This window comes from Coenobita brevimanus, chromosome 80, assembly GCF_032717465.1.
Source record: "Coenobita brevimanus isolate Jiangsu-jjx chromosome 80, ASM3271746v2, whole genome shotgun sequence".
Lineage (NCBI taxonomy): Eukaryota > Metazoa > Arthropoda > Malacostraca > Decapoda > Coenobitidae > Coenobita > Coenobita brevimanus.
Genome location: NC_137033.1, coordinates 14,613,439 through 14,637,881, shown reverse-complemented (window position 1 = coordinate 14,637,881; position 24,443 = coordinate 14,613,439). Strand labels below are relative to the sequence as shown.

The 24,443-nt window shown below is 42.7% G+C and overlaps 1 protein-coding gene across 1 annotated transcript in view; it reads left to right on the top strand.

Annotated features, from left to right (window-relative positions):
- Positions 1-359: 359 nt before the first annotated feature.
- The window catches only part of LOC145409233 (N-acetylneuraminate lyase-like), a 56,202-nt gene continuing 32,118 nt past the window's right edge, over positions 360-24,443 (top strand). The window contains exons 1-3 of the mRNA XM_080279716.1: positions 360-420; positions 6,993-7,063; positions 23,663-23,805. Of these exons, the coding sequence (XP_080135842.1) occupies positions 383-420; positions 6,993-7,063; positions 23,663-23,805 (252 nt within the window). The 5' untranslated portion in view covers positions 360-382. The remainder of the gene's footprint in view (positions 421-6,992; positions 7,064-23,662; positions 23,806-24,443) is intronic.

Below are 24,443 nucleotides of genomic sequence, written 5' to 3'. Positions count from 1 at the left end.
ATGCAACTGTGGCATCCAACCGCGAGCCAAGCTTCCACATTTCTCTCCGCAAGGGAATATCGGTTTTCATATCATGGGACGCCCCTGCAGGAACAGTTGCTTGTTTGCGGCTGATAGAACTGTTCGGCCAGACAGACCAAAGTTACTCAGCAACGACAAACACCTATATTAAGACTGAAACTATGTTATCAAATGAAGATACGTCTAAAGTAAGAAAAAAAAGTTTAAAAATTACAATGATTGGAGTATAAAACTAGCTCTGTCACTAACTTTATGATAACTGAGATGAAGCATTTACTTTTAGAGTAATAATGCAAGACCATCAAGAACAAAAGTAACTGACTAACTGTTCTCTCCACAGACGCGGTTTTCCTTCAAGGGGATGATGGCCCCAAACTTCACGCCGTTTAAGACCGATGGGTAAGAATGTATGATAAGATAGTAAGACATTAGGTGTGATATAGAGAGATGAGAGATAAGGCACTGTGTATAGACAGGTCTGTAGTTGTAGTTATGCGGCTAACCCCTTCAGCGCAATGACGTCCTTGAGCACGATGAGAGAGAGAGAGAGAGAGAGAGAGAGAGAGAGAGAGAGAGAGAGAGAGAGAGAGGGACTCAGTTAGTATGATTACGTATATAGGTGGTTAGGTAAGGTGTGTGTGTGTGTGTGTGTGTGTGTGTGTGTGTGTGTGTGTGTGTGTGTGTGTGTAGAAAGTCAGAGCCACTTTCAAGGTTATCTGTGTTGGTGGATACGCTTGTTTAATTCTGCATCAGGCTTCCCACTCTTCCCTTGAATTTAAGTCTGGTGAAGTGAATCTCATCCCAGCTTCCATCATACTAACTACAGTCTGACTTTATCATCTGTATATATATCCTTTGGTTGAAAAAATATAGATAGAGATTTATTGACGGACTGATACACACACACACACACACACACACACACACACACACACACACACACACACACACACACACACACACACACACACACACACACACACACACACAGATAAACATAGAAAGATAATGCGGTCTTAGGTTATCTAGGAATGTTCTCCAGCCAAATATTAATACTTAAGAGGTATAAGTACATGTCACCTCTTTCTCTTTTGCTACAGAATTAAAACTAAAAACAAATATCACTATCACAGAATTGCCTTTACATTTTAGCACGATGTATCAAAATATTCCCCTGTACTAAAAATATATATTTGCGTTTGGCACCGTGCAGAATACATCAAAAAATATATATACCTGTCCATCAAATACAGAAATGCTTAAAGTTATCAGGGGAATGTGCTATAGATTTTTTTAATGCAATATAATGTTCAGAATATTATTAATTTCCGTGCAGGTGCGTCATAATACCGAACCATAAATGTAGAATTGTTTTACCTGAGCAGCAGAAAATATAACAAATTTTCTCTGCCTACATTATAAACTTGACGATCAATTACCCTCAGAACATCCAGTAAGTTTCCTCTTAATGAATCACCTGCACATTGTGAATTAACTGTTTGGAATTTGATACAGTAAGATAGACAATGGATGGGATAGGAATGAAGAGGTTTACACACACGCGTACGCGCACACACACACACACACACACACACACACACACACACACACATACAGATAGACATATAAACAGAGAGAAGTGTGTGTGTGTACAGTGTGTGTGTGTGTGTGTGTGTGTGTGTGTGTGTACAGTGTGTGTGTGTGTGTGTGTACAGTGTGTGTGTGTGTGTGTGTGTGTGTGTGTGTGTGTGTGTGTGTGTGTGTGTGTGTGTGTGTGTGTGTGTGTGTGTGTAATAGAGTCGGAGTTAGATACATTTTATCGTACCTAGGAAGTACCTTTTTTCAGAACATGAAGGCATTGTTAATAGTACACAGGCTATAATTCGCAGCTTTTACAATATTATTCAAGCAATGTAGAATATACCTCAGAGCCTTTACGGAAATACACTTCAGGAACTATACACGAACTACCTCACAATTTGTAGGAAAGCTTACAATGCACTTATGCTTGGCCAGTTCTGATTCAGCTCTGTGCTCCGTCCATCTTCATCTAGACTTTTGGGGGAGTTGGAAGATTTTTGAGCAGTCCGTTTCCAGATTGACATCATATTTATCAAGTTCCCCTCCCTGCATTACTCCAGTGGTGGGGGAACTGCTGGGGATTTTATATGACTTCCCATCACTCCATCTATTCACCCTCCCTCCCTCCGCCTCGTACCTCTTCTCCCATGTACTCGTATTCGCCCTCCCTCCTTCTTTTCTGTCCATTCTTTCACCCTCTCTCCCTCCTCTCCCATTCCTTCACCCTTCTTCCTCCTTCCCTCTCTCTCCCCCTGCCTACGTCCCTCCCTCCCATCGATTCCCCCTTCCTCCCGCTCCCGCCTCCACCCCATGGACTCACCCTTCTTCCTCCCCAATCCATGCCGATGGCTACGTTATCAATAGCAACCGCTTCACTGCTATGGCTTTTTTTTTTATTTCTCTCCAAGACAGATACTGTAGATGCATAGATAGCTAAATAGGCAGACAGACAAATTGACAGACTGATATCACATTTATCATAGTCTTTGCTTCATTAGTCTCGTGATGGGGATATGCCAAGGCGATGATATATTTCTCTCTCTTCTTCCCCCAGTACAGAATACGTAACGCCGCTGCTGTTACTTTCCGTCGGGAGACAATAAGAATATAAATAACAGGACTGTACGTGATCGGAATGAAAGGGATTAGCCCTAAAATATCAGGCAGTATTTTCCCCTGACGGTCGTGAGGTAGATTATCGATAAAGCTCTGGTAAGTCACCAACAGTTTCCCTCAGACACTTGACTCATAAAAGCTATCGATACAAGAGACATACATGTAAACTATGCAACATTTTTCCTTTTGATACATGAAGCAAAGTTATCAATATATCTTTGTAGGCTCTGCAGCAGCGTTTCCTCCAGACCCAAGACATATAAACCATCGACAAACACTCGTAAAAAAAAAAAAAAAAAAAAAAACTCTCCTACCAGTGAAAAAGATAGTCAGATTGGTGTGCATCGGACAACAATATTTTCCCTCTCTGAAGGGAGAAACCTGTACTGTACACAGCAAAAATCATCTGGTAAATTACCAACATGCTGGGAATCGAACCAGGGACTCTCAGATGAGAGCCAGGCAGCATACCACTACACCACGACCAGGTAAAAGTTAACTCACGTTGTCACAATCTTGTAACCAACGTCCCTCCGCCCCCACTGTGGGCATCAAGAGGATGAGTTAACCCCCTTGCACTCGGGCAAGTAGATGCTTGCCCGAGTGCCAGGGGGTTAACTCATCCTCTTGATGCCCACAGTGGGGGCGGAGGGACGTTGGTTACAAGATTGTGACAACGTGAGTTAACTTTTACCTGGTCGTGGTGTAGTGGTATGCTGCCTGGCTCTCATCTGAGAGTCCCTGGTTCGATTCCCAGCATATTGGTAATTTACCAGATTCCCTCTCTGAGTACAAGCAGAAACATTATATGACATTTTCTGTACACCAGAGAATCATTATTGTATTAAATAATAGGTTGTATACCGTCAGTAAACACAGGAAAGCACATTGCACTTTCCGCTCTCCTCGGTCGTGACAATATACCGGTATGTATGTATCTATATATGCATGTATGTATATGTGTATGCATGTGTGTATGCATGTATGTATATGTGCATGTATGAATATGTTTATGCATGTGTGTATGTATGTATAGACAAATATATACGTACGGTGCATAGGTACATAGATAGACAAACAGATTGGTTGACTGATTGATAATTATGAAATTATTATTTTCTTACAAGTCACGACATAAACATCACAATTCAGATAAACGCATGTTAGCTAACAATTTGCGTCCCCTCAGTTACCACGCTTATGAGTTAACTAAAATCCCGTAAAATAAGCAAGCATTTCCACTTCCCTCAAAATCATGACATAGAAAGTATCACAAATCTCCTGTACACCAAGCAAGCTCCTCCCCTCAAACAACAAACACAAGAACCACCAGTAAATATCAGTAAAACACACGTCAGTATTTCCCTTCTCGTCCAAATCAGGCCACAAGAACAAATGTTAAGCCCTCGTATATCACTGTTATTTTTCTGTCAAAGTACAATCAAACACATATCGCAAATCCCTGTAATCCGGCAATATTTCCCCCACAAATCATGGCACAATTATTCAACACCTGTAATCCATGCACCATTTTTCTTTCTCAGATTCCAAACACCTGAGCCATCAACAAATACTCATGAAAAATACGTCTCCTCCAAGTCATGACAGAAAAAAATAAAGATTACGGTAAACCCTGGTAGACCAACAGTGTTTTCTTGAAGTTGAGACAATAATATGATCCATAATTTCAACTAATTTCACAGTATTCTTCCCCTCAGAGCCACGAAACACACACACACACACACACACACACACACACACACACACACACACACACACACACACACACACACACACACACACACACACACACACACACACACACACACACACACACACACACACACACACACACACACACACACACACACACACACACACACACACACACACACACACACACACACACACACACACACACACACACAGAATCCCCCAATGCACGACACAGACATTACAACTAAACACCAGTAAACAGTTACTCCCCTTCTTTTTACCCACCAAACACAAATCTTTCTACAAACACTCAAAAACGGGACTACAAATTTCCCCTCTCCTCAGAATTGCCCCACTGAAACCGGAGCAACAGATTTCAGAAAAAGGGGGGATTTTTTTTTTTTTTTTTTTTTTTTTTTTTTTCCCTCAGAGACCATAATCGGATTTCACTGACGGTCGGTCCGAAAAAGCAGGCAAATATTACTGGGTCGGAAAGGCCTCCTGATTCGCGGGCACCAACCATCACCGCTGCCGTGAGAGAGAGTGAGAGAGAGAGAGAGAGAGAGAGAGAGAGAGAGAGAGAGAGAGAGAGAGACTCATTCACTTCGCTTTCTCTTTCGTCATATTCGAGTCCTCCTCCTTCTCTGTCTGTCTGTCTGTCTGTCTGTCTGTCTCTCTCTCTCTCTCTCTCTCTCTCTCTCTCTCTCTCCACCGCTTCCTTATCCTCTTATCTCTCCTCTCTCTTTCTCCTACCTTCCCGTCTTCCAATTCACTTTCTTTTTCTCTCACGCTCACCGCTCTCCCCATTCACTCTCTTTCCTCTCCTTTCCTCTTCTCTGTTCCCCTAGTCCTTTTCTATCCCCTCCTTCTGCTCTCTCCTTCCCCTTTATCCATTTCTCTTCTCTCTCCTCTTCTCACTCTCCCTTCCTTCCTCTTTCCTTCCCTCTCACTCCACCTCTCCCTCCCTTCCTCTTTCTCTTCTCCCCTTCCTTTTCTTTTCTCCCTTTTTTTCCGCCTCTCCCATCACCTCTCTCTCCTTCTCTTATCTTTTCTTCTTCAATCGCTTTCCTTCTCTTCGTCTTCTCCTCTTCCTTTAATATTCTTTCACCCTGCCTTTCCTCCTACCTTCCCTCCCCCTCTTCCATTTTATTTTTTCTGTCACCCCTTACTTTTTTTTTCCTCTTTACGCATTTTCTCCTACTCGCTCCACCTCCATTCTTTCTCTCCCTCCCATTTCTCATCTTTCATCTCCCTTCTTCCTTATGTTTTCCATCGTTCCTTCTCTCTCACTCCTGTTTTGCCTCTCATTATTACCCCCCTCCCTCTCTCTCTCTCTCTCTCTCTCTCTCTGTTCACCTTTTCTTCCTCTCTCTCCTTCCTCGCTCCCCTTCTTCCTTCTCTCTCTCTCTCTCTTTGTACTCCACTTTTTGTTTACGATCATTATCTTAAACTCATGAATTTAGATATCAGAGTCGCAGTCTGGCCTCTAATAGCTTTCCTTTGTACTCCTTTGTATTCCTTCCAACACTTTTATCTCTTCCTCCTATTACATCTTCCAGTCCCGCCTCTCCCCTCAAGCTTTCTGTTCTCTGACCCTTCATCCTGTTCTCTTCCCTTTCCCCTGTTACTTCCTCCTCATTCTTCTTCACTTCCCCCTGTCCTTCATTTCCTTTCACTCTCTGCTTCCCATTTCCCTCCTTAACCCCCTGCTTCATCTCCTCTCTCCTTTTCCTCACCCTCACTTTCCCCAGCCTCATTACCCCTTTCCTTTCAACTCACCCTCTCTTTTTCTTGCCTCCTCTCCCCTTCCCTCTCCCCTCACCCTCTTTTTCTCCTGCCTTTTCTCCCCTTCCTTCTCCCCTCACCCTCTCTTTCCCCTTCCTTCTTTCCCCTTCCCTTTCCTCTCATCCCTTCTTCCCTTGCCCTGTTTCCCCCCTGTTGAGAGGCTAGGAAATCCATTTACATTCGCCTCCCCAAGATTGCCTCTCCTACGTCCTTATCTGTAATTGCTATCTTCGTCTTGGGATTATCTTCTATTGCTCTTTACTTGACTTGCTTTCCTCAGTATTCTCTCTTTCCTTTGTGTTCCGTTTTGATGTACAGTATTTTTCTGTAGAGGAGAGTGTGTGTGTGTGTGTGTGTGTGTGTGTGTGTGTGTGTGTGTGTGTGTGTGTGTGTGTGTGTGTGTGTGTATGTGTGTGTGTGTGTGTGTGTGTGTGTGTGTGAAGATCGTATTATTTCCCATAAACAAGCATTCTCATTGACTTTGGATGTACTAAAGACAGTGACTGCATTCACTCTCCTCATTTAGTTCCTTACTTTTATTGTTTAAGAGATAAGTTCCTGACTCGGAGTCGTTTTTTTTTTTTTGTCTGCAGTAAAAAAAAAAATCTAAGCCTTTCTGTTCCAAAAGTCACTCCACATGGGAATAGAATTAACTGTATGAAGCAAGATACAACTGAATAAAAAAGGTTTTATTTTACTGACGTTATTAGAGCCAGAATATCACAGAGTATTATCTGCCTATCGCTATTTTGTATGATTTCTTTCACTGGCAGATCACTGAACTTGGACCTGATTCCCACATACGCCAAGCATCTAGGCGACAACGGGGTGAAGGGCGTGTGGGGTGAGTAAGGGTGACAGGTGTGTGGGGTGAGTAAGGGTGACAGGTGTGTGGGGTGAGTAAGGGTGACAGGTGTGTGGGGTGAGTAAGGGTGACAGGTGTGTGGGGTGAGTAAGGGTGACAGGTGTGTGGGGTGAGTAAGGGTGACAGGTGTGTGGGGTGAGTAAGGGTGACAGGTGTGTGGGGTGAGTATGTGTGATGGGGTGTGTGTGAGGTGGGTAAGGATGACCGATGTGTGAGGTGAGTAGGAGTGACAGGCGTGTGCGATGAGTAGGAGTGACGGGGTCAGAGGTGAGTAGGGGTGACGGGTGCGTGGGGTGAGTAAGAGTAACGGGGTGAGGGGTGAGTAGGAGTGATGGGGGTATGAGGAGGGTAGGGACTCTTGGTACTATATCACCAGGCATCTATTAATCCACCAGATATAAATAGTTCAAAATTGCCTGTACAATTACCAACCAATAATCCTCTTAATTTCTTACGAATGGCAGGAGATATATTTAGAAATACACTCACAGATGTTAAGATTGTAAGATCAGTATAATGTAAGGCACATAGACAAGTAACAAACTATACATTCTGTGTGGACAAAATAGAAAAATAGATAGATAAATAACAATACATACATACATATATATATATATATATATATATATATATATATATATAAGTAAATAAAGGTACTATATTACATGATCAGCGTGTATAAAAGAATATATGCCACACAGTGTTGCATGATCTGCAACGCACAGTATACAGCAGAACATCAAACAATGCGACAGAGTTTCATGGAGTCCATTACAGTTTAAGGCTAAGCTCTGTTTCGCAGAATACAAAACTAAATATCATGTTGTAGCCGCAGGTGCTGTCGAATCTTAAGACAATAATAGTCAACGATACCAATTCAGTTCCAGAAAAAAAAAAAAATGTAAATTTCAGTACCCTCTGTGCAAAAATGAAACAAAACATAATACTGACCGGTGAGAGAAACTCAAAATACCACACCATATGATTCGTGGTTTCTAAACTATAGCATATCTTACTGTATGAATGTGCTTTATAGCATATGAGTATACAGTAATAGTATAAGAGATTATGCAAATTTGGTTCAGTGAAGTGTAAATGTAATTATACACTGGCTTACATAAACTGCCCTGAGCGGTAGAGGTCAGTATGTCACGTCCTACGATCTTTGTTTATTAAGGTAAAAAGTATATACGGTAAAAATACTAAGTATGTCTTTACGACTGTCTAAGCTGGCTAAACCAGATGACTTTATTCAAATGTGTGAGTCATAGGAGCCTGAGGAAGTTGACGCTGTCACCCTCTCATGGTCGCGACATATTTACATTTCTGATCATCTACTGCCAGACGATTTCTTTTAGCTGTGTGAATCCTTGGAATCTAAGGATGTTTATTATGCATTATATCAAAGTACGAGATCTGTCTGTCTGGCACTGATGAAGAGCCTTCACGTGGTGGCGCTGTGCACCCTGGGTGGACTTAGGCAGTTACAATGGCCGCTCGGTAGCAAACAGTTTCATTCTTCCTTGGACTTCGCCGTGGGGAAGAATTCTGGTCCGACCCTGGTGAGGAGCTGTCTGCCACAATGGGTCACCGGTTCCCCACACGTGTACAGCATGCGCTCTACTGTACCCAACTCACGGTTCCACAGAAGCAGTTGCTTGGCTATAGTTGTCGTGTCTGTTCAGCCAGACAGACTCGGACTTAGCAACAACAACAGCTACAAAAATGTCAACGTGATCTGTCAGTTTAAGTCCTTCACTACGATGACTTATTCTTGAGGACATCAGACTTAGAATGAACTCTCGGACATGGAGTGGATAGATACAGTCTTCACTAACCCCTTGATTATTACCACGTGGCTTTCTTCCGTTGTTGAATAAAAGCGTTTGGTAGCAGTATGACAGTCACTCAAAGTTATACCCCTGTTCTTCTTACTGGGGAGATAAACCTTCTCTGCACCTAGATCATTAATCCTAAAGCATTAATTTTCACTGAGTGCACTCTAACCGTCTCTCTCAACCCACCCTCGCCCCCATAATTCCCGCACAAGCTTATTTCTTTGTCCCTGCTCCGTTTCTTTACTCTAAACCCTACCCCGGACAATTTTTCTCTTGAAGGATACTTAAAACTTCACTGCACTCAAACCCAAACCCTACAACACCCATGCCACGACGCAGATCACGCGGTCAACGAATCCACCTTTTTCTAATAGGAGTATGTTCTTTATACTTTTTCATACCTATATACACTGGATAAATAACATAAAATAAAAGTTTAACAGAAACATATACATATTAGTAAGGAAGAGGTGTTAGAGAGCCTCCAGTACAGGAATATATTTACGTAACATACACGGCAATAAACACTAATGCCTTTCCACCTGGCAAAAATTCCTAATGCCCTTCATTTCCGTTGCTGGTAAAGTGTAGTCAGATTGATGGGCTGGTTTCTGTAGTAACCAAGGTCTCTTCTTCCTAGTTTATATAATTATAAGGTTTATTTAATTTCTTGCAGCCACGACTTAGCATTCAGGCTTTGGTCGTGCTCCAGTTCTCTCAGGTGAAAACAGAGTAACTACGGTATGTTAAAAAAAAATGTACTGACGAGAATACTGGATTAAGAACGAACACACACACACACACACACACACACACACACACACACACACACACACACACACACACACACACACACACACACACACACACACACACACACACACACACACACACACACACACACACACACACACACACACACACACACACACACACACACACACACACACACACACACACACACACACACACACACACACACACACACACACACACACACACACACACACACACACACACACACACACACACACACACACACACACACACACACACACACACACACACACACACACACACACACACACACACACACACACACACACACACACACACACACACACACACACACACACACACACACACACACACACACACACACACACACACACACACACACACACACACACACACACACACACACACACACACACACACACACACACACACACACACACACACACACACACACACACACACACACACACACACACACACACACACACACACACACACACACACACACACACACACACACACACACACACACACACACACACACACACACACACACACACACACACACACACACACACACACACACACACACACACACACACACACACACACACACACACACACACACACACACACACACACACACACACACACACACACACACACACACACACACACACACACACACACACACACACACACACACACACACACACACACACACACACACACACACACACACACACACACACACACACACACACACACACACACACACACACACACACACACACACACACACACACACACACACACACACACACACACACACACACACACACACACACACACACACACACACACACACACACACACACACACACACACACACACACACACGACAAAGTTTCCCTCGAGCAACAACAACATATCCAGACCGAGTAATTGTCAAGTTTTCTAAGTCAGGAAGTTGTCTCCCCAGGGCGCTGCCTCTGGAATAAAGTTTGCGTATTAGGCTTGGAATAACGCCAAAAATTTCTGCGAGACTCCATGGTGGAAAAGTAAATAGTGGGGTGTTTGGAGTGGACCAAATGTTGAACCATCAGTTTTATTTTTGTTATTCTGTTTTTGTCTGTTTCTTTTCTTCCTCTCACCTCTCTTTCTCTTTTATCTTTATTCTCTCGCTCTCTCTCTCTCTCTCTCTCTCTCTCTCTCTCTCTCTCTCTCTTGCAGCCCCCCCCAAAAAAAAAAAAAAATGCCACCCAATATAGTATTATACCTTCGCACAATATTTTATTTCCCGTTGCAGAAACTCACGCTATCAAATTCACCAACACTCTTTACCAATAACCAGTTCTTAATATTTTACATCGCCAAATCTAAAATTCCGAGACTAATCGATCAGCAAATATGTGACTATTCCCAGCCCCGCCAATAGCCATTTTCGGGGTGACAGGCTATTATTAAAGAGGAGGGTATTAACGATTAGGCGAGAGTTGAATGTCCACGATAGAAGTTGATGGAGGGAGGAAGTGAGTATGATAGATGGCGGAGTGACACTGACTATTAATTGCAAAAGAACCATTTACCCACTTCCTGGGTGCTGGAGATGGAAGCCTTCACGTGGTGGTGCTCGTATAACCAGGCGGCTCAACTGCCTTCTTATACACTTCAATATCCCCCGAAAGAGGGAGAGTGAACTGTAGAAGGCCAGCTTAAGCCTGCAGCCTACCGGTTTCACGTTTCAGATGAGCCTGGTACCACAACAGCAGCAACATATTCCGTTCTTGTCAACCACCAACGGGGTGTTTATTTATTTATTCCGTGTCCACAACAACAGCAACATATTCCGTTCTTGTCAACCACCAACGGGCTATTTATTTATTTATTCCGTGTCCACAACAACAGAAACATATTCCAATATTGTCAGCCACCACCGAGGTATTTATTCCATGTCTATAACAACACCAACACATTGCATTCTTTTCATCTACCTGGCCAATTTCTTCCGTGTCCACAACGCCCGCAACAAATTCCATCCTTGTCAACTACCAGCGGGCTATTTATTCCGTGTCCGATCTCTCCATGAATGTCATTGATCGGACACATTTCTAAAGTGGAGGGGGGGGGGGTAGTGATAATGGTGCGACCTCTGCATTTGCATCTCAGAGCAACTCTCGCTGACATTAAGAGATTTCTGTTATTGTGGGTGAATTTTGGGGTGAGCCTGAAATATTTCTCACTTTCTATTGCCTTGGCCTCCTCACTGCGATGACGTCTTGTTTTATTCTTGCTACCTTTATACGATTTTCTTAAGCTCAATCCATTCAACCAGGTGGCACTTTTAATGTTATTCTTGCTGTCTCCATACGATTTTTTTTTAAGCTAAGGGAGACCTCTCGTATTAAAGGGGTACATGAAACTATATATAACCATTACGAAAAGTCCCCCGAAAACTTAATAAAATCCTCTGGAGATAGCAATAAAATAATAAATACACTAGAGAAAGGTAAAACAACTTCGGATGACATTGAGGATTTTCTTATTAATGACGAACTTTTGAGGGACTGAAATATTACCACCGCTTTTTGGGTTTAGCTCCTCTACAGTAACATTTTATTTTAGTTTTAACCCCCGTGCTGCTATGATTCCTTTTGCATATTATTCTTTCGACTGTTTTCACTGTAACTTGGCCTAAAATTGCCATCCTTCCACCTCCAATGCTTAGCCATAAAACGAGATAAACATTAAAATATCGTGGCAGCGACGAGGAAGTGCTATTAAAAAAGATGTAGGGCCGCAGTAAGCCCAGTCTTTTTCTGCTACTGAACCACGTGAAATAAGCTGCAAAAGAAGGAAAATCTGAGCCAAGTTAGAGAAAAAAGAGTATACCAGACTATTTTAATTAGCTTAGGAAGGCCCACTAGTACCAAAGCGGGTAATGAAGGCTGTATCGAACCGCTCTAGTGTGAAAAGTTTACTCCAATATGAATAAAGCCGTGTGAAGAGAACAAGAAGCAAATAAAGAACACACCATGGTCTGAAAGAGATTAAATAAAGACGATTTGCTTCAGCTAAAGGGAGTTTTTTTGAGCTGGAAGAGCTTTCATTAATCCCTTGAATACCAAAAGATTTTATGTTGAATATAATCGTCTCTATGTAGTAAAAATCCGCTACAACAGGATATCATTTTAAATAAAGGTTAACACGTTCCTTCTGTAACGCTTAGAGTAAAAAAAAAATGCTGTGTATTATGCACTGAAGTTAGGATCCTTGAGGTGAAGTGGTTTTTAATGGTATCTAAGAGGCTATCAGGGGAGTAAGTCTTTTAGTGGCTTTGTGTTTTTTTCTTTTATTCATTTTCGCTTTATTTTTCTTTTTTTTTTTTGTATTCATCAATGTTCTGACCTTTTGTATTCTAACTTCAGACCCCTGCTTTCCAGGATGGATTATGCGGGACTGATTTTTACCGTTTATATCTGTCTTCCATAGCAATATTTTTGACATGATGACAGCGGAATGTAGGATAGTAGTTTATATTTAGCTGAGTTTCCAGGAGTTGTAGTTTTTCTTCATCGATTTCAGACTGAGAAGCATTATTCCAAGGCCAACATTTGCTTCAGTTCTTTGTCACAGGAATCGTTTAACAAATTTCTTCATATACTGATAATGCCAGTTTCAGGTATATTAGTGTTAGATTTGTGACCAGCTTCTTCTGTGACTAAATGCCCAAAGTGTCGCAATAAGTGGAGAGTGGATTACTGTTCTTGATAACGGCATAATCATTTTCGCTTTCATCATTCCCTTCTTCAAGCCAGAAAAAAAGAACATTTAATTCCTGCTTGGCTATCACTTTTTCCTCTCAAACAAAGAATTTATATGGTTGCCTCGCAGATCTTTTTTTTTTTTTTTTTGTCATACTTATTAGCAATACGTATGCGTTCAGCCTAGGCAGCTGCTCTGTTTTCCACTACTTTTAGTCATTTATATCTCCTCAAATCCTTCCTACACATTTCCTAGCTACTCCACCGCCATATCTCTTGTGTGTAGGTGTTTTGTCCTTATTCTCGTTGGTTAAAGAAGTTCCCTAGTACCTCTTCCTTAGCATGTAATATCTCAGTATAGCTGGTTATTTTTTGCGAAAAATGGTGGTACAGGAATTATGTAAATGACTAATTACTACTACGGTAGTAAAGAGTAATATAGCAAAATAAATCGCTTAGGAGGAGGTGTTAAGAACCTTCCTTAAACGTCGAGAATACGGGCCGTACACCCCACGTGAAGAGAAGGGATAATAGCATGACTAGGTGCCATCCATCCTCCGTTTACTTATAGAACCTTTATCTTAAATAATGGAGGGCTGACAGGTAGCCATTACAGATGACGTGCGGTACATACGTCTCATTGATTCTGTAACTGACGGGCACAGTACCGCGAATAATTGCGTCTTGAGGAAGTGTGCTATAATTTACAACAAATATCCAGCATTGTGTCACGTTCGCCTTGTGCCTCCACTTTTCCCTTTCTCTACAGGGGTTTTCTTTTCATTTTATTCTTGCTACCTTGAGACGATTGTACTTAGCTACGGGAAAGACCTCTTATAATCAGTGCTGTAATGAAGGCTACATTAAACTCCTTCAGTTCGAAAAATCCCTCGAAAATCTTATTAAAACGTCAGGTATATGGAAAGAATAAATAATACATCGAATTTAGGTGATAAGAGGGAGAGAAGCGCTCCTTTCTCCCGTTTCCACTGTCAACATATGGTGCTAAAGGACAGTCTGGCAACTTAACGGAGACACTATAAACATCGGCATTTGGTCCTTGTGTCAGGCATGAACACTACGGTATTCGGTGGAGGGTGGGGGATCACGTGGCTGTGGGTTTCGTCTTCCATCCTGTCTAAATATCGAGCACATTTACGTCGATATGCGTGTGTCGTTAACTCCTTGTATCCTGTAACGTCTTGTGTGTGTGTGTGTGTGTGTGTGTGTGTGTGTGTGTGTTCAAGCTAAACGGTTTTACTCGACTTTGAAAGGATATTTTAGTACTGAGAGGGTTAATCTAGGCCATATCTAACTCTTTCAGTTCAAAAAACTCGTAAATATCATAGAAGCTTCTGCAACTGGCGTAAAGAAAAAGAAAAGACATCATTAGAGTGAGGGGGCATTAGAAAACGCATCAGTAGCATTCACGTAACTCGCTTTGCTATTAACACCTTTTTTTTTTTTCGTAGTTATATATTCTTGTTTTAATTTCTTCAGACTATTTTATCTAGCTTTGGTGCGGAGCTTCTAACGGGAGAGGCTAGGTACAAGAAAATACAATATTACAATACGAAGTTTCTAACGTGTACCAAAAGTTGTCCCTCACTCTAATTTAGGTTGCAGAACATTTTTATTCCTGCAGCAGTGAACAAACTGGTATTTTCAAAGTAAACTGCATAACTTGAGAGAAGAAAGAACTGTTCCCGGGATGTCATGCCTTGTCAGTCCTGAGAGAGCTAATCAATAAGCCGCTGTTGCAAGGTCACTGAACTGACCCACTACCGTTAAGTCGGTTCTGGGTGACTGGTTCACAGCGTAGCATCCCAGCCATGAAAGATGTGTTAGTACTAAGGAGATACAAATACACCAACATAAATCGCCTATGTCCTTAAATTTACAACATTTCCGCCGCAGCGTTACACTCCCAACATGATATTTTCAGTCATCTACCCACACCTGGACAAACTTAGTCCCGCTAAATGGTCAAATTGCTGCGCTCATTTCACTTAACAGGTACTGCAATTATTTTCCATTGTATAACGTGAAGTATTCAGTTTATTTCCCTGTGCATTACACTGGATGATCAAATGGAAGTAATTAACAAAAAATAAATCTTGCATCCTTACCAATCTCATTAATATCTAAATATCCAAAACCATCAGATCCTTTTGGTTCATATAGTGCTGTGTTTTCCATTGCAATCTCCTCTTCACTCTACACAGGCTCGTCCCATTCATCATCTTTATCTATTGCGAGTCACTCATCAGTCTCCATCATTCTGTACTTCATATTCAAAGAGGTTTCATCCTGACGCCTCTTTTTTTTCCCTCTGCATCATTTTGTTTCTCTCTCTCTCTCTCTCTCTCACTCTCTCTCTCACACACACACACACACACACACACACACACACACCTTTACTAGATGATTCTCCCTCTTGATTTCAGTATCTCTTTCACATCATACTTCCATCTCCTTGTCCTCGTTTTCCCACTCCTACATCCGATCTGCTCATTTTTTAATCACTTTCTTATAGCTCTGTTTATCTCATCAATTTCTCTGAAGTCATTCTTCTCACTTTAACATATACTCTGGTCATGATTCTCCATCCTAATACACTTGCTTTCATTCCGCACCAGCAAGCTTTTGGTATGGACGTGCTTTAGATGGAGAACAGATCCAATCTACAACAGAAGCTAAATGAGTAACAGGAATAGAAAATGTCTGGACAAGTGGGAGTATATGTGTGGGTGAGGTATATGATTCAAATGAGCGTGTATCAAAGTGAGAGAGAGAGAGAGAGAGAGAGAGAGAGAGAGAGAGAGATCAAAACATACACAGGAACGTCCCCCCTTCGTCTCTCATCAGTGCCAGAAGAAGCTTATTACCAATTCTAATCCACTCCGTTCATCAGTCCATCTCAAGGGGAAACCTCAGATAAATGAAAATGAAATACCCCCCTCTCTCTCTCTCTCTCTCTCTCTCTCTCTCTCTCTCTCTCTCTCAACCCATGATCGGAAGATTAGATTTCTTTCCTTGCTATATTTGCTTCCCAGAAATTAGGTGTGTTGAACAGTCTCCAAACTTTCTTTAACCATGCTCAGTTTCGACTTTGTACAAGGGCCTTATTCACCCCCCTCCTTGTGTAGGGAAGGGGAGGGTGGGGTTACGTAAAGCTCCTCTAAACAGGATGGAGCCAAAGACCTTTCGTGTCATCAGCTTCCCTCTTCGTACTGAGTCCTTTAAACCTCCTTCTCTTCGCAGCAGTGTTGCATGTCTCTTTCTCTGCTTTCACTGTTTTAATGGTCCTTCGTCATCTGAACCATTACAGCTGGCGCGCAACACGTGTCTAGCAAGACACTCTCACCCTTTTTCTGCCCAGCTCTCTATTGCAGGAGTTTAAAAGATACAATCAGTCCTCTATACATGCATACATTTTGTCAGCTCTTTGACACTCCTCAGTTTGTATTTTTCTCAGCCCACGACCTCTTAATCTTTCAAACGTAGTGTGGCCAGTCATCTTGAAACAGGCCGATTTTGATTTTGTCCTTTCGTTCAGCTTTCTCGGGGAAGAGTATTTCTGCACGCTTCTAACCTTTGGTTCTTTCTGTTCCGCACAGAAATGATGTAACCATTCGTTCACACTCTCTCACTGAAGCCGTCAAACTAACATTTCTCTTACCACTCAGTCTCTCTCTCGCACTCGCACTCAAACTCACTCATTTCCACGCTTTACTTTTCACTCAGTTCACTCACTTCCCTTCTCTCACTAACATTCACTCTGACATTCAACTCATTCATTTCCACCTTTCGCTTTTCACTCAGTTCCCTCCAACTTTGATTCACTCCATTGATAAAATTTTAGTTTATGTTGAGTTTCCATATCTACTTAAATACTGACACTCGTCTTATATTGAATTCCTGTTCTCTGATTAAACTGATGGTTGACGGATATTGGAATGAGGGGGTGGACGAGAATGACAGTAAGGGGGAATGCGTGAAGAAGAGGAAGAGTGTGGACAGGGAAAGCGTAACGTAGAGTATAAAGAAGGTGGAGAAAGAAGACAAAGAAGACAAAGAAAGAGTGGAAGAGAAAGACTAGTGATAGGAGACGGGAAAGAAAAAAAAAAATTGTCGAGCAGAAATGAGAGAGGGAGAATATGAGGGAAAGTGTTGAGGGAGAGACAGAGCGAGGATGGAGTGAGAGTTAAAGGTCAAGAGTGAGAGGTTAGGAGGAACGAGAGGAAAAATATGGAAGAAATATGAGAAAGGAGTACAGGGGAAAGCAAACAGCAACAGGTCGCGTCCTCTGAAGACAGGAAAGCGGGATGTGAGAAAGAGCGAAAAGGTACAAAGAAAGATAAGAAGAAATGCTGTGGAGAGAGAGAGAGAGAGAGAGAGAGAGAGAGAGAGAGAGAGAGAGAGAGAGAGAGAGAGAGGCTGGAGGAATGAAAGACTGCGAGGTTAAGGGTGGAAGGCAAAGAGAAGGTGATGGGGCAAAGGTGGAGTGATAAAAGGAGTGGAACTGTGGGGAGAAATGTGGAGAGGTGAGGAGGAGATCAGAAGGAATGTTACAGAGATAGAAAGAACAAAGAAGAATGGCAGAGAAGTTAAGTCGAAAGTGAGGAGGAGGTGAGAGAGAAAATGAGGAAGGTGAAAGAGTGAGGATGGAAGCAGAGCGCAAAGGTAAACCGTTAAGATGGTTAGAAAAAGAGCGAGGAGGAGGTGAAAGGAAAAATGTAAGGCGGGAAACTGTAAGGAAGGAAGGAGAGTGATACACTGCCGAGACGGTTAAAGCGACAGCAACGATGAGGAGAGAGGAAAAAATGGGAACTGGACATTGTGAGGAAATAAGGAGAGAATGAAAGGTCAATAGGCAGAGATCAAGAGTGAGAGGAGAGGAGGAGGTGAGAGGGAAGGAACGTAAAAGTGGGGAGAGTGGCGATGATCAAGGGCAGATGAGAAAGAAATCTGAAGATAGTACTTATGTGCTGCGAGGGTTAGAGAGAAAATGGCAACTTCATCATCAGCATTATCCCAGTGCTTATCCTCATCTAGATATTACATGACTTCCGTACTTAGGATTATACATTTTGTCTCTATCTCACATATTTTTCTTGCCTTGAGACCCCCCCCCAAAAAAAAAAAAAATCATTATTTTAATACGATACTAATACATAATCTGTGGACGAAATAGATATGAAATAGATAAAAGAGAATGAGAAAGGAATTGATGTATGGTTAAAGGAGACTTGTTTCTTATATATTCATCCCTTGTTATACTACCATAAACTAGTAGATAAATATAAGTAGATAGAATGTTGTAATTATTGAAGTCATCTCTTTCCTTTCTGTCACCCTTCTCATTAAGGCCGTCATAAAAAAATTTCACGTTTACATACAATAAATAGAGATAACCAGATTTCAACAGAGCTATGTAATGCGGTAGACATCTCTTCCTTATCTAAGCGCCGCTGTTATCAGATCCTCTTATCGGAAACCTTCACCTTAAGTGGCTACTCTATAACCTCCCGCTAACCCCCACTCCACCCCCGCCATACCACCAGTCTCTCTCCCTCTCTCTTTCTCGTGATCAGATAAGACAGCTTTCTCAAGGTTACGATGTTAACCAATCTTCCTTCCTTCTTTCCTTTCGTCCGTCTTCCATCCTTGCTTCCGCCATAACGTTTTTTTCATATGTTCCCTCCTTTCATCCATACTTCCGTCCTTCCTTCCGTTCCCGCTTCATCCAGAACTCCTGTCCTTTTTACACACACACACACACACACACACACACACACACACACACACACACACACACATATATATATATATATATATATATATATATATATATATATATATATATATCCTTTCCCTCCTGTTTCCCTTCTACAACTCTTCATTCTTTTTACATTATATACTCCGCCAGGTGGTCCACTAATCCCGTCCAGGTGGTAATTTTCTCTTGTGAGCCAGGTGCTTGTTAGGGGGAGGAAAAAAGGGCGAGGTAGTTGGGGGTAAGAAGGATGAGAAGTTCATATGATAAGAGGGGAGGGATGTGGGCGGGAGGGGAAAATGTGGAGAGTGTAAGTGTGGGGGAGGGAGGGAAGGGGGGATGAATGACGGAAGGAAGGAAGACAGCGAGAAAGGAAAGGGAAAGATGTGTTTGGGAAGGGGGGGAGGGAATACTAAGTGTGAACGGGGAAGGTGGGAAGGAAAAAAAATGATGGAAGGAAGGAAAGAAGTAAGAAAACATTGAAGGAAGGAAGGAGAAAAAAAAAGACTGAATGAACGAAGAAGGGAAAGGAGGGAAAATAAACGAAAAAAGAGTGGATGGAAGGAAGGAAGGAAGAAACGAAGGTTAGAGAGGTGTGGGTGGAGAAGTAGGAGGCGAAAGTGTAAAGGCTTGAAAAAGGAAGGAAGGGATGAGGAGGAAGAAAGGAAAGTGTTTGGAAGGCAAGAGTTTAGACGTCAGGGGAAACTGTGAAGACGTGAAAAGTGAGAAAGAAAGGGAAGAGCGGATGGTGAGAGAGTGATAAAAGAAGCTGATTGTAAAAACAGAAAGAAGGAAGAAAGTGCAATGAAAGTGAGAGAGGGGAGGAAGTAGTCTAGAGAGGAAAATGTAGACACCAAGTGATGATCTAGTGGTGAGAGGGAATGGAATAGTAAAGGAAAAAATAAGAGAAAAAATATGTTTCGAAAGGAAGTGTGAGGAAAAATGAGAGAGAGAGAGAGAGAGAGAGAGAGAGAGAGAGAGAGAGAGAGAGAGAGAGAAAGAGAGAATGTCGAGTGTGGGAGTGTGACGGAAGGAGTGTGGAGGAGAAAATGAAAATAAATGTGAGGAGGAGGAAAAGGAGGAGGAGAAGGAGGGAGACATGATGGTTGATGTGGAAAAAATTTTCAGGAAAAACAGAGACAGTATGATGGAAACTGAGGCAAATGAAGTAAGAGAGCGGAAGAAATGAGAAAGAATGGTGGAAAGAGGCAGAAGAGAGAAGCTAAGGAGAAAAAAATGACTATATGTAAAAAAAAAAGTGAGAGACTGATGTGAGAGGAAGAGTGAGAGAAGATGCCTAAAAATTGTAAAAGGATTAGGGAGAAAGTGATTGAAAGTGAATGAAGTGATGGAAAGTATAAGTGAAAAAAGAAAGGAAGCGAGAGAGAGAGAGTATACCGTCGTCGTGAAAGGGTTAAAGAAAAATCTATTGCCTGTGAGGGAACGAAGGCACGGAATAAGAGCTAATGAGAATCAACAGAGGGTGAAGATAAGGAGAGAGAGAGAGAGAGAGAGAGAGAGAGAATATCAATCTAAGAAAGGCAATGGTTGTGAAACTAGAAAATAAAAAAGATAGAAAAGGAGAAAGAGAAGAAAAGAAAAGGAGCAATGAAGAAAAGAAAGAACGGAAAAAATGAGAATTTAAATAAAAGCGGGAGGAACCAGGAAGAATTAAAGAGCCATAGGAAAGAAGAGGAGATACTGGAAGAGAAGGGGAGAAAGCAAAGGAAGGAAGGAAGGGAGGAATGAAGGATTGAGGGAGGGAGAAAGGAAGGGAGGAAATGATAAAAAGGGATAATGGTAGGGAGAAACCTTAGAGAAGAGGATATTATAGGTTACAAGAGGGGAGAGACAGGAACATCGGAGAGAGAGAGAGAGAGAGAGAGAGAGAGAGAGAGAGAGAGAGAGAGAGAGAGAGAGAGAGCAATGGAAGGAAGGAAGGAGGAAGCAAGCAAGTGAGTGATAAAGATGAGGGATACACCAGGGAAAGCTAAGGAGAGAGTAATACAAGTCCATCTGTGCTAATACCGCTACCAATACTGTTTTCTTTACTAATACCTTTCCATTACTACTAATACCACTCTTAATACAACTCTATCACAACTAATCTATTACGCCACGACTGTACCGTTTTTACACTAACTTGGCTCTCTCTCTCTCTCTCTCTCTCTCACACACACACACACACACACACACACACACACACACACACACACACACACACACACACACACACACACACACACACACACACACACACACACACACACACACACCTCCGATCATTACTTTCCGTACATGGTGGCATCTCCGGCCTTCCCACTCCCTTTCGTGTATTTTTATTTCCTCTCGTCCTTCCCATTTCCTTCAGACGCCGCCTAATTCTTCCTTCAGCTGAAATCCGTCAGTCTCTCTCTCTCTCTCTCTCTCTCTCTCTCTCTCTCTCTCTCTCTCTCTCTCTCTCTCTCTCTCTCTCTCTCTCACACACACACACACACACACACACACACACACACACACACACACACACACACACACACACACACACACACACACACACACACACACACACACACACACACACACACACACACACACACACACACACACACACACACACACACACACACACACACACACACACACACACACACACACACACACACACACACACACACACACACACACACACACACACACACACACACACACACACACACACACACACACACACACACACACACACACACACACACACACACACACACACACACACACACACACACACACACACACACACACACACACACACACACACACACACACACACACACACACACACACACACACACACACACACACACACACACACACACACACACACACACACACACACACACCGCTTTTCTTTCCTCACCTCGTCGGCTGTCATCATCCTTGCTCTTCACTCAACACGCAATTTCTTCCACGTCCCCTTGTCATCATTCTCCCATTAAGACTCATCCCTAATTCCATCTTTTTCCCTCTTTCTCCTTTTTTTTCAGTCTCCCTTTTTTAATATTAATTTGTGTTCTTTCCTTCTTCGTCTTTTTTCATCATTTTGTCTACATTATTCTATTCTGTTCTACCGCATCCTTGTCTCTATTTTGTCTTTCATGTTCTCTCTCTCTCTCTCTTTCTCTCTCTCTCTCTGCAGATTTGATTTGTTTCCTATAATTTCCTTTTTCCTAGCTCCTTCCGACCGTATTCAATCTCCTTTTGCCCTTTTCTTCTCTCTCACTTTTCCTCCCATCATTCCTTCTTTGATGCTCCTGTCTTTTTCATCCACCTTTTATCGATTTGTTTTCTTCCCGCTCCTTCCATTCCTCTGCCTTTCTGTTCTCCCTCATTTCTGTCTCCTCTTGGCGACTTCTTTGTTTCCCTGTCCTTCCACCCAAGGTCTTGCTTCCACCTTTCCTTCTTCGTTTTCTCCATCATTATCAATCTCCTTTTCCTACTCTCTGTCTTTTCATCCATTCTATCTGGTCTCAGTTCCCCTTCTCACCTCCTCACATCTTTCTTTATTTTTTTTTTTATCTAACTCATGCCCCACACCCTTCCCTCTTTCACCTGCACTTTTCTTCTCCTTCTCTCCCCTTTCACATTTTTTTCTTCTCTGCATTCACACTCTCCTTCCATTTTCTTTCATACATTCACCCTCTTCCACTTTTCTTTCACTCTTTGTCTCTCTTCGTTCTTTCCCTCATACGTTCACTCTTTTCCTCCTTACTCTCTTCTCTCTTTCACATAATCTTTTATCCTCCTGTCATACACACTCTCTTCCCGTTGTATGTGTGTGTGTGTGTGTGTGTGTGTGTGTGTGTGTGTGTGTGTGTGTGTGGTAGGTATACAGGTATTGTACTTGGACGTCTGCTCTCACCATTCTTATGTCTTTTACTCTCCCTGCCCCTTCCTCATTCCTACCTCCTGCTTCTCTTCCTCATGTCTCATTACCTCCTCTCTCTCTCTCTCTCTCTCTCTCTCTCTCTCTCTTCCCTCAGTGAGCGCTACATCAAGTGAGAGGATGAGCATGAACCTCCGTAAAGGATGGCTGTCTCTCCCGCCACCTTTCCTTAACTCCCCTTTTCTTTATTTTCTATCTCTCCATCTCACCTTCTCTCTCCTCACCCTTCAGTGATCCGAACATCGGTTTAGGAAATGAACATCAACTCAAGTAGACGCAAATAAGTGGTTGTCTCTTGCTCACCTTTCCGTGCATCCTTTCTCTCCATCTCTCCATATCTCCTGCCTCTCCCCCACCCTATCTCTCCATCTCCTGCCTCTCTCACTACCTCCATCTCACCTCCACTCCCTCTTCTCTCCCTCTATCTCACCTCCTCTCCCTCTTCTTTCCCATCAGTGAGCGGTACGTCAGGCGAGGGGATGAGCATGACCCAGAGTGAACGCAAGGCTGTGGCTGAGGCGTGGCTGAAGTGCCGGAGTGACGTGCCCTCCATCATCGTCCAGTGTGGGGCTGGATGCCTCAGGGACACTCAGGAGCTGGTAGGAACGGAGTAGTTGGTAGCACGTAGGAGATGGGTTGCTCAAGGGAGTTGGTAGCACGCAGCGCTGGTAGGCACAAGGGAGTTGGCAGAAACAGGAATGTTGGTTGCATGTAAAGCTGCTAGCCACAAGGGAGTTGGTAGCCACAGGGGAGTTGGTAACGCGCTGAGATGGTAGCCATAAAGGAGTTGGTAGGCACACTGTTGGTAGGCAAGGAAGTTGGCAGGCACTAAGAGTTGGTAGATACAAGGTAGTTTGTAATATTCAAAGGTAATAGGCATAAGGGAGTTGGTAACACACATGGTTGTTAAACACACAGGTGATGCTGAGTACGAAAGTTGGTAGGCACAAGGGAGGCGGTAACGGAAGAGTCGTGAGCTCATGTGAGTTGGTAGTAAAGCGAGGGTTGGTAGGCATATATGGGAAGGAAGATTGTGAATATTTGGTAGGGGGATAGGAATTTTGAAGTATATCTGACTTTGAGCTGGCAGGCATACATAAGTTGCCTGGTATGCAAGCAGGAGCTAGTTGGTAGGAACGCAGAAATTAGTAGCAGGAAGGAGTTGGTAGGCAAAAGGATGTGGTGTCATGCTTCAGCTTTGGAACGGAGTGACGTGGTAGACAGCAGTTGGTAGGAA